Here is an 11,788-nt window from a genome sequence, read left to right as displayed (position 1 = left end):
GATATATACAAAAAAAGGTTATGTAGAAGGATACTAACTTCAGTATGATCTTTATTAGAAAAATACCAGAAAAATCTAAATTTTAAAAAGTGACAGGGACTTGCTTAAAAATTAGAGTACATTCACATGATGGAAAATTATATAGCCATTAAAAAGAATATTGTAGAAAATAATATTAAAGAAAAATATTAAGTAACATGGAAACATTCCCATGACACCATGTAAAAAATTCAAGTGCTAACACATGTACAGAATCACAAAAAAAAACCATAAATGGGGATGGGAGCTGCTCTCCTGTTAGTGTTGAAATTATAAGCTTTTCTATATTTTTCCCAAAATGTCTGCAAATAATGTTTACCACTTTAATTACTTAAAACCACAATTAATGTTGTTAAAATGAACAGATATTATTCCATTTGCTAGTTTGGCTGTAATTATGCACCAACTCATTGTCTCTTAGAGCTGAGTTGAGCAACAGTGGAAGGCCAAGCAGGTAGTATCAAGCCACATGACTCAGTATGGGGAGGGATGAGATACAGAACTCAATTTCAGCTCAATGGAAAAATGGTAGGTAGCCTTTTTAAGGTGTTTCTACGTGGAAAAACACTAAAAGTCCAACCTTGAGACTCACATGAGCTCAGACACAACAGAATAGAAATAATAGTTCCAGCTCTTGGAGACTGTGTTGTTTAAACCCAGGTTAAGTTTTAAGCTCAAGAGGTTGGTCCCTATGAAATCACAGTCGTTTCAAAGATGAGCACTTGCCCTCAATCTTGCCTTATGGTCACCATTGGAGTGAAAGAAAGATTATATGAGAACAAGGGAAGTCTCAGCCAAATGCAAATGTAGCTTGTATTAGTCATTCTAAATCCTAGCTTCTTGGATCTGGTGAATCAGAACAAGACCAATCCGGGGAACGTCACTATCTTCAAATCGGATCAGAATCTTTTGGGAACAGATCAGAGTTTCTTGGGGATATCTATTTAAAAATGCAGATTCTGAGGCTTTTCCCATGTAGAGCCTCTGATGTAATAAATCTGGGTTAATACCGAGATACCTGTATTGGAAATAAACTCTGCAGTTTTATACAGTCAACATGCATGTTGTCTGATGTGCAATGGTTAAACCACAATGTCAGCTAAGCTACTGCAGTTGGTGGTATGTCACATACTCTACATTTCTGTCCCATGTGGAAAATTCTATGTTCAGTTTAAAAGACAATTCTTTAGTCACATTGGTTAGCTGGTTTCCTTGGTTCCTAAATGCAGAGGAACTGGAAGATTACATCCCAAGTACATATATCCTTTCTAGTTTCTTTTCTTTTTTTTAACAGTCTTAATCATATAATAAAATATATTGTGATTTTCATGCCATAGTGTGGGATAAATAGTTTCCAATTAATCTTTTTATTATCTTCACATTAGTCATGAGTTAAGGGTTTTTTTAATTGTTTTATGTATTCTAATTCAGGGACACTACCTTTATATTATATTCAAAATTATGGTGCTTGAATGGGCCAAATCAGATATGTAGGATTTCTTACCAAATGATAACTTAAGAAGGTTTGCTTCTTTCTAGACAGACTTAGATTACACATCATCCAGGAATGGTCTCCGTGTTTCTGCAATTTGCACATTAACCATCAGATTGACTACTTTAACATTTTTTTTGTTGTTGTTATCTGTGGCTTTATTTTAAGCTCATTAGAGCTTCTATGAGTCCCTAAGGGGTTGAGCAAAGTCTGAGGGATACTGCCCTTGGATTGGGTTCCTGCTCTCTTCCCATCCTTGATTCCATGGGCTTTTGCTATAGTCAGTCTTTTTTCTTTCTCTTTTTAAAAAGATTTTATTTTATTTTAGAAAGAGCAAAAGTAAGAGAAATCACAGAAGAAGAGGAGGAAGCTGACTCACTGCTGAGCGGAGAGTCCCAATATGGGGCTCCATCCCAGGATCCTAAGATTATGACGTGAGCCAAATGCAGAGGCTTAACCATCTGAGCCACCCCAGGTGACTCCGCTATACTCAGTCTTGCTGCATATGTTCTACTTACAGGTATTTTATGTGTTAAGTTTCCGTGTGTGACTTTATTGGAAAATGGGTTCTACACAAAAGAAGGGGGGTGTCTCTAAGATGTTGATAATCACTGGATTTAGTCATCCAATATTTATCAACTTATGAAAAACACATTTACTGACAGGCTGATAATTCTGGAATCAAAGATGAGTAAGAGCTCATCATTACTAAAGGAGAAAGGTATGTAAAACAGAGAAATTGTCTTTAAACTGAGGCTTAAAAATGAACAGTAATTTGTCAAATAGTGTTGGGGGAAAGATGCTATTAACAATGGAAGTATCATATAAAAGGGCCTAACCTTCTCCAGAATGGTGGAAAATTTACTGTGACAAGAATGTAGATATATAGTGAAGGGGGTAGGAGACATTGTTGGGACCAGCTAGCAAATCATTTCACTCCGAGTTAAGGAAGTTGGAGTTTAGGATTTAGGTAACAAAAGTTACCATTAAACAGGAAGCTAACTAACTCGGTCAGAATGTCCAGTTTTTAGGACCATACATGTGATGGCAGATTATCAGAGTACAGGTAAGGATGAGACAGAAATTATGGCAGGGAAACCAGGTAAAAATTGAAGTTGGATTTAATGAGGAATTAAGAGAGTGACAGCATTTCTATGATAGAAATTAATAACCTCTGCACAGATGCAAGGGTAAGAGAATGAGTTTTGAGACAATAAGTTTCTATGAAAATCAGTGGCAATGATGCTACATTAGGGAGGGAGAGTCTGGGGGTATAGGGTTGCCCAGGGCAGTAGGAGTGAAATGATGGGAGAACAGAAGAGAAAGAAAATATTGAATTGATATACACATTACTTGGGGCAAAATAGGAAGAACAGAAAACCCACTTTTACTTTAGTAAAAGTACTAAAAGTACTTTAGTTTTGGTGTTATCATGGAAAAGACAAAAATCCAATTGAAGTCAATAGGCTTAACTTCCAGGGGCAATAGGCAACTGCTGTTTTCTACCCCACTCTTCCTCTCAAAAAAACAAATGATGAAGACTGGACCCTCATTGTCCTACTGAGATTTCTGATCCCAAAGTCTAGCTAAATGGCAGAATAGTGGTTTTCCCATGGTGCAGAGTGAGATTTTGAATCTTCATATGTCCAGTGCTACTTTATTAGTTACTTAAAAGTTGTGATCATTCCTCTTTTCTCACAAGTTCAAAGCTTAACTCGTTGGTCATATGGATTACAAAATAAGAATACGTTAATTTATTGTAATAGAGACTGGTTTAATTAATAAACCTTTTTGAAAGATTTGTGTGTGTGAGAGAGATCTTACATAAATAAACAACCTTTAAAGCAGACTTTTGAACAAGGACAGAAAATTCCTCTTCCTAATTTGAAACTTTCTAAAATCAACTGAAACTGAAATGATGAAACTGTCTACAATTATTGTTTCAGTTAGTTCTCAATGAGATAATACAAATGAATAATACAAAAGAAACTCATGTGCCATTTTTAATATCGTTTAGCCTAAACTTTTCCCAAAAAGTCACACTCACAACCTTTTGATAGTTTTAGAGGGATATAATGTGTGAAAGAATATTCCAATGACATAATATACAAAAATGTGTTATATATAGAAGAATAAAAATTTATGTTTTGGGGGTTATTGCCGTGGGAAGAAGGGTCTGATCTTCATAGACATCTTCTTCATTGAATACCAGGACCCCTTCCAATTCATCCATACCACTCCATCATCTGTGCCATGTTTCGCCATGTCCCAGCTGTAATGTCCACCCCAGTAGTATCTGCCATTTGGATTGGCTGCATGACATCTATTATACCACCATCCACCACCATCTTCTTTAGAACACTGTTTTCTGGTATCTGCAGTTATCCTGAAAGGAAATGTTTGGGGTTGTTAGAACTGCAGTACTGTTGAGTTTATTCTTTTGCAAAATACCCACAGAAGAGTGCTGGGCACAGTATTCTTTCACTCTGGTTTTCTAAGTAAAATCAAATTAAAACACAAAAGGCCTTCTCTGCCCTATAGCAAGAAAGAGAGAGAACTGGGCCTGGTGACGAGTTCATCTGCATTTGTTTCTTTAAACCATCATGTTACATTTTAGCTCCCTTAGTATTAGAGAACCCTGGAAAACAAAATTAAGGTCCCAATATACACATAATGATATAGAGCTAGAGAAACTTATCTAAATGCTCACTACTCAGAAGGTAACCGTGCTCTAGTTCCAGGTCCATCTTTTATCGTTGTTATGACTTTGAGTAAGTTACTTTGTCTCTTTAAACTTCATCTGTCAAGTGAGGATAATAATGACAACCTTATAGAAGAAATGGTTTAGAATAACACATGAGAAGCTTAGTATGGTGGCTAAGGCCCAGGAAGCACCTAAGAAATGATAGTTATCAATAACATGAGCCACCATTAAGGATCCCAATCACAACATTAGTGGTGGCTTTTAAAGCAGGGGAAAAGACATCTTACATACCAGCCATCATTATCCCTGTCATATGTGCTGAAGTACATGCTGTTGTGAATGGTCATAGTTTGATTCTCTCCAACCAGTTGAGAAGCTCCTTCTATGAGTGCATTGCCAGCTGTTCCCTTATATTTGCTCACGGAGAGTTGGTATTTGTTGGCCTCATTCTGTACAGTGAATCCTCCATAAAGGGCCTTCACCTTGTCACCTTTCCAGTCTTCCATTTCGATCAAAAGCTCTGTGGGTCCCATGTTGGTAAGCTGGCTAATTTTATCATTTCCAAGCCAATACTCCCCTAAAGGAAAAATAAAATAAAACCTCATCAAAAGTAGCACCTTTGGAAATAAAAAACAGTCTTCCTTCCCTTATCTTTCATTTTTACAATCTTTTTATTTTTATTTTTTTAAATTTTTTAAAAATATTTTATTTATTTATTTGACAGAGAGAAATCACAAGTAGATGGAGAGGCAGGCAGAGAGAGAGAGGGAAGCAGGCTCCCCGCTGAGCGGAAAGCCCGATGCAGGACTCGATCCCAGGACTCTGAGATCATGACCTGAGCCGAAGGCAGCAGCTTAACCCACTGAGCCACCCAGGTGCCCCTCATTTTTACAATCTTTTTATAAACTCTTCTTAGCCTCCTAAAAGCACACTCCCAGCACTATGGTTTTTAAAGGGAAATAAAAAAATTTTTCAACATGATGATTTATTTTGTACTCCCAGTTTTTACCTGGTAGACCACAGTATTTTTTCCCATCAGCATTGGTTGCAATATTTCCAAATCCTTGTTTATATGGATCCCATTTCCTGCCAAAGTCAACACTACCATCTTGACGGTTCTGAATTACTGTCCATCCTTTGGTTGAAAGGAAAAAAAAAAAAGGCACATATAAACAACAAATAATCTCACTTTGGAAAGAATGTATGAATTTCTCACCTATTTAATTTATTTTATGCTCTAAATAATTTATTTGGTGCTTCAAAATGGATACAATAAGGAAATAAATATGAAAGGAAAACTTAAAATCTTTAGAGACCTCAAGTGCTTTATCTTACCCCAAACTGTGAATCACAGATATTTTATAACTTTTAAAATATCAGGTTAAGTTCCAAGTCAAATGGCTCATTGTTGGTATGTTAAGGCTGGGTCTTATTTCTTGGCATTCTATGGTATCAAAATAATTACAGCATAATAGGTGAACAACTATCAAATACTTACCTCCACTCTCTGTGGTCATATCACAGTATACTCTGTATGGTGTGATAGAACTGAGAGGCTGAATGAGATACATTTCAGATGTTTCACCTCCCTTCCTGATAATTTCCTCACATTCTGCAAACATAAGATAACATATATTCAGGGAACTACAACATAACTCTTTGGTCTTTAGTCATCAATTTTATAACACAGGTTACTGAGGAATGTTTTATTCTAGACATTTGAGAATAAATTATAGAAACTGAATCATCTTTTTACTGAAAATCAGACTCAGTTTTGAGTTCTATTTCCCGAGGGGATGAAACAAGCCCTTCTTCACCTTTTATGTCCTAAGATATATATAACCTGCCAGAACACAAGGGATGGAGAAACTCCTATTTCCCCCTCCCCCGCTGTGCTTCTGCCACCTATCCAAGCAAATAAGTGCATTAGCTAGGTGGAGCTATCACCATCATTACATTATATCCTATTCATCAAAAACTGGCAAATACATTAGACTAAGTCAGAACACAGCAAGCTAGGGATATCTTCATGATGTGCTCTTTTGTCATTAGGGTTGGTTGGGGAAGAGCCACTAAGCTTTTTGAAGTTCTCTTATTTTTAGAGACTATTTATTCTGAAACCCTCTAGAAATATGTTTATTAACTACTTACCTTTGCCAGACACCACAGGAATATTGCAACTGACTGTGCATGGGGTGCGGCAGTATTCCATCTGAGCGGAGACATCTGATTCTAATTTTTGTATTTTGCTTCTCAAGTTTTCCAGGATTGAACGGAGCACACGAAGGTTAGTTGGGACATTACTATTCACAGTTTCATCTATATATAATTGGTGCTTTTCCAGCTCTGAGGAGTACTCATTTATTGCATTTTCATTATCTGGAAAATTAAATTATGAAGGAATGGTAAGCATTTTCTCCAATTAAAAAACTATAGGTATTCAACCCTACAGTTGTGACTTTGATTTTCTGAGAATAAGTTAATAGACACAGAGCTACTGTCAGGCAATCATGATATGTAATTGTACGAGAGAAAATCATTTCACCCTTGACATCTACAAGTTAACATAAAGTCTAGCTACTATACTAGTAATTTACCTTAGGTGTAAGCCAAAATTATGCCTAATAATAAAAACAAAATGTTCTTTATTTCTCTGGTGAGGAAAAGAGGAGAAAGCAGTGTTTAGGCCTTCCATCTCAGAATTTCAACATGTATGGATTGGATACACTTGATTTACTTACTCCTTACTCATCTCATAAGAGTACAGTAGAGCCTTGAAATTTGCAAGAAGAGTGTCATGATACCTTTAAAAATGTCCAAATTAGGATAAGCTACTCACTGAGATGTCTATGCCACGCTTACTCACTAGCTGATTCCTAACCACCCAGCCAATAACATTCAACATTCAGATTTCAAGATTCAGAGATTTGGTAGTGGTATTTGCAACACAATTGAGTACATCATAGATTATCCTCTTATATTCAAAACCAGAAGTATTAAATCTATAAATGCTAAATTTGACTCTAAATATTGTCTTCTGATTCACAAATTTCTTATAGAATGAAAACAAGGGCTCATGGTAAATATTTCATCGAAAATGATTCTAGCTGAGAAGAAGTGCTGAATAGTGTTTATATGGCAAACTGCAGGTAAAGGTGGCTAAGTGAGAGCCTTAGGGTAATCAGGCTCATACTGAAAGCAGTAGGATGCTATTAAGGTTAATCTAAAAATGCTGATCCTCCCAGAATTACGCATTCCCATGGCAGTTCAAGACATTCTAATTTTATAGTAGTAGCAAACATAAAACACAGGATATCTACCTCGTATTTGTTTCTGCCTGTTTTTCCACATCTCTTTAAGCAGAGTTATATACTGAAAGGTGCTAGAAGAGGACTGGGACACAGACTCCACATTGTTATTTAACTCTTCTATACTTTTTCTGATTGGCCTTTCCTGTTTTACCAAAGTATCTTGCAACTGACATCCTGTAGGACACAACACTCCCTGCAAACAAAGAAGAGAGCAGGCATTAGATAAAGGATTCAGATTATGGGTATTTGTGAAAATAGTACAACAGTGAAAACTCAATATTATCATTAGCCAATGTAAAAACTTGTAATTTGATTTTCTGTATGTAAGTCCAGAAATTCTAGAGTCCTCAACATATTCCTATGAAGATTAAAATTAGTCCTTACCATAGAATAAATATAACTGGACTATGAAAATTTTACCACCTGAACAATCGAGGAGGGCAAAATACAAAATTAAGAACAATTTTTACAATCCTAGGCTCAGACTAAAGGAGACTGGGAAGGAACTCTTAACCCAAGCCCCAACAAGTTTTGTAGTTATTTCAAAAAAAAAAAAGAAGCAAAATAATGATGATGATGTGATTCAAGGAAACATTAGGAGGCCATGAGGAAGATAGGCATTCTCTGCATGGGAGACCCATCATCACGAGAAACATCAGTGTACCCACCAGGTCTGGGTCAGCATGAAGACAGCCCCCAGCATCAGGGGCCTTTCTTTCTACTTTCTTTTGGCCTGCTGCTTTTTTGATTGGTCGAGGCTGATAGCCACCTCCACTGATGGGAGCTGGAGCAGGTCTCAGGCTGGGAGCCTCTTCCCTCTTCTTGTCACGTGGCCGGTGACCACGTGCACCCACAGTGGCCTTCAGGGAACCAGGCAGAAATAAAACGTAAAGTGTTATCAGAGATTTGACATGTAAATATTCCAATACACTCAATTTACAATTTAGGTTATCACACGATTAATGGTTTCCTTAAGGTCCATCAAATGGCTAGTCATTGTTGGTATATCAATAGGCTGCTCAGGTCTCTTCGGTAACAACAGACAGAAAAACTGCATGAAAAGCTATAGTCCCAGAGGGAGTTGTTTTGTTTTGTTGTCTTTGTTTTGTTTTTACAAAAAGCTTTAAAATAAAGCTGCACCAGATTGTGAATAGTAAGGACCTTAGATTCCTGATACCTATACAATGGAATACATCAAATAGTAAGGCATCTACACTGTCAGGATGAATAAATATTCTCAAGCCACCCAGATTACTAAATTCCTGTAACCACTAGTCCTTATTTTCCCACTTTCAGTTTTTATGAATTGATTATTTTGCCTAACTCCTATATAACAATATTTGAGAGGCAATACAGATTTATTCAAAGTGAAACTTACTTGGGATTTATTTGTAATAAGACAATCTTTGACTCTAGCATGTTTGAAGAGGAATAAGGTACTCTGGAGCCAGGCTGCTTGGATTCAAATCTTGACCCTACCACTTACTAGTTACAAGATCATGTACAAGTTCTGATATCTGTGCTCCAGTTTCCTTATCTGTAAAATAGGGATAATAACTGTATCTGTTGTATAAAATGATTGTAAGGGCTAAACGACTTTGCATGTGATGCCCCTGAAGAGCAGCTGGTATACAGTAAATACTCACTATATCTATTACAATAAAACATAATAGATACTACAGTTCAAAAGGCTTCTCTGCTACTAATTCCAATATTATTCTTTTTTAAAATATTTTTATTTATTTATTTGACAGAGATCACAAATAGGCAGAGAGGCAGGCAGAGAGAGAAGAGGAAGCAGGCTCCCTGCTGAGCAGAGAGCCCGATGCGAGGTTCAATGTGGGGCTCAATCCCAGGACCCTGAGATCAAGACCTGAGCAGAAGACAGAGGCTTGACCCACTGAGCCATCCAGGTGCCCCTGCAATCTTATTCTTATTTTATACCCACAAAATTATTTTTTAAACCATTCTCCTGAAATTTCCTACATGATTTCCTTATCAAACAGCATAATTTTCTCCTATCTAAAATAATTCTCAAGGTACGTGGTTAAAATTATTTGTTAAATTTAAAAGTACTACATTAAAAGATACTGAAGTAGAAAATATGCGGTGCAATACAAAAATGTTGGCTGGGATTAAATGCATTGTCATTTGGCCTTGGTCAGCAGTCACACTTTTTAAAAATTATACTAGTTACAAATTAACAAATAACTAGATGTGAGGCAGAGGCTAAACTCTCCAGCCATTCTGAGAGCCCAGAAGTCATACAATGACTCTGTTTTGAATTTTAATGTCATGTATTCATTATGTTATAATAATATTTAACATTTAGTGAGAATGTACATACAAGTCTTTCAATCAGGCAATTTGGCTCCTGATCTCCCCACTTAAACCCTATAGTATTGGGGTATGTGTGAGGATTTGGGGGGGGGGAATATATATATATATATATATATATATATATATATATATATATATATATATTTTATGTGGTCCTGGTCTATTCTACCAGAAATTTTATGAAATGTGGCTTTCCTTTTATTGTAAATCAAATTATAATAGAAGAAAATATTTTCTTTCTATTTCATTAGAGTGCCTTTAGAGAGGTGGCATTGATGGTCTAGCTTTACCAGAGAAAGGGAAATTTAAAATATTTAAAGAAATTCTATGGATATTTAGGTTCATGAAGATCACTTAGGGAAATTAAAAAAAAAACAAAAACTAGAAAATCTACTTGGGAGCTAAACTAGTAAACTATCTCTGTAAGGATTAGCTGGCAAGTAGAAATGTAAAAGTGCTTAGCCAAGTGTTTACAAAAGTTTACTCTTACACATTCTTTACATTCTTCTTACCTAATGCAATTAGCCAGACAATCATCTTTTTATCTGTATGGTTTGATAATTAAAACAACTTAGGTTCCCTTCAAATTCAACAAATGATCTGAACAAATCACTTCCTTTAAGTATTATTATATACTCTAATTTCTATGTGACAGACTATGTTACAGACAAGAAATCTGATCATGGTTCATTTGAGAATAAAATTAAAATCCTCTAAGTATTTATCTCCCTAAATGCAATTCTGTATTTTTGTTATCTTCAAACCAAGACAAATAAATCAGCAAAGATAGTAGTTGAGGTAAAACTGTTCCACAAATGAATAAATTATACTGAGCTATGTGTTTCATAACTATTAATAATAACAATAAATACTACTTATGATTTAGATTTTCTCACTTGAAGAAACCCAATTATTTCATTTTCTATCACTGTACTTGGTCTATTCTGCTTTTAGATTGGTTTAGAATTTTCATTCATAAGTCACCAGTAATTTCAGGAGCTATATATTACTCTTCTTCACAAAGAGTAATCCATCACAGTTTTTCTCTTAAAATACTGCTTTTTCATTATTTTATAGTCTGCAAAATTCTCAGGTTTGTCCTCATAATTGTAATAACATTGCTAGAATTAAATAAAAATCGCAGTACTTAGGATAACAAGTGAGAAAAACAATCTTACCACAGCTCTGTCTCCTTCATCCTGGGAAAACAAAGGTAAGAAACAAGAAAATAAGAAATTATTATTTTGTTTTTATGCAAGAAATACTATGTAACATCTTTAAATAAATGGGTCCCTGAGATTAACAATTCAATTTCATAACTAAAATCAAGGTTAACATCATTAAAATATTCATATGATTACATTGTTATATTTTATATTAATAATATTAGTAATAATATAATAAGTTTAAAATAATCACCAAATCGTCATAAAGTTGATCTTGCGACTTAACAATAACAACACACAACAGTAGCAATAACAGATTCTTCATGATTTTAAATTTTTGGAGGTTCCAAGAGACCATCCTTTGCTTATGGACTTCACTGAGATATCTTCAATCCTATATATAGCTGAGTCCTTTGTTACGTATCACTTTAGAAACGGTACCTTCCTTCGTTAATATTTAATCTTTTGGCTCACTTGTTGGCTGAACCATTTCATCACTTAAGCAACATATTCCCAGCAAGACTTATTTACTTGTCATACAACTATTCTGTGTTGGCTGAATTTAGAAACACCACAGTTCTTAATTGGACAATATGAGGGAAAACTAGGACATTCCTCAAGGAAATGTGTATCACTTTTCCAGTAAATTAGTGTAGATGCTGCTCAGGCTCACAGGGAATGTGTGAAGAAATAAACATTTCTCATCTAAGCACAAAATTCTGGACCTACTCACAAA

At 35.4% G+C, this 11,788-nt stretch overlaps 1 protein-coding gene across 1 annotated transcript; it reads right to left on the bottom strand.

Moving 5' to 3' along the window:
• Positions 1-3,521: 3,521 nt before the first annotated feature.
• Positions 3,522-11,441, bottom strand: FGB (fibrinogen beta chain). Its single transcript, XM_082727663.1, has 9 exons — positions 11,306-11,441; positions 11,065-11,085; positions 8,215-8,406; positions 7,556-7,739; positions 6,387-6,614; positions 5,734-5,847; positions 5,245-5,370; positions 4,527-4,812; positions 3,522-3,917 (listed from the first exon to the last, which is right to left on the bottom strand). The coding sequence occupies exons 1-9, from the start codon at positions 11,408-11,410 to the stop codon at positions 3,686-3,688; spliced, it is 1,488 nt and encodes a 495-aa protein (XP_082583789.1). The 5' UTR covers positions 11,411-11,441; the 3' UTR covers positions 3,522-3,685.
• Positions 11,442-11,788: the final 347 nt, after the last annotated feature.

This window comes from Mustela nivalis (genome assembly GCF_964662115.1).
Source record: "Mustela nivalis genome assembly, chromosome: 4".
Lineage (NCBI taxonomy): Eukaryota > Metazoa > Chordata > Mammalia > Carnivora > Mustelidae > Mustela > Mustela nivalis.
The sequence above is the reverse complement of the archived record's forward strand: the minus strand, read 5'-3'. Positions and strand labels throughout refer to the sequence as shown.

Bases quoted from the DNA above. Each gene is read 5' to 3' on its own strand.
- FGB (XM_082727663.1), bottom strand. From the start codon at position 11,410: ATGGTCTCTTGGAACCTCCAAAAATTTAAAATCATGAAGAATCTGTTA. The intron at 11,086-11,305 runs GTGATTATTTTA...TTGTTTTCCCAG, and splicing joins ATCAACTTTATGACGATTTG to GATGAAGGAGACAGAGCTGT. The intron at 5,848-6,386 runs GTAAGTAGTTAA...TTATGTTTGCAG, and splicing joins TCCTGTGGTGTCTGGCAAAG to AATGTGAGGAAATTATCAGG.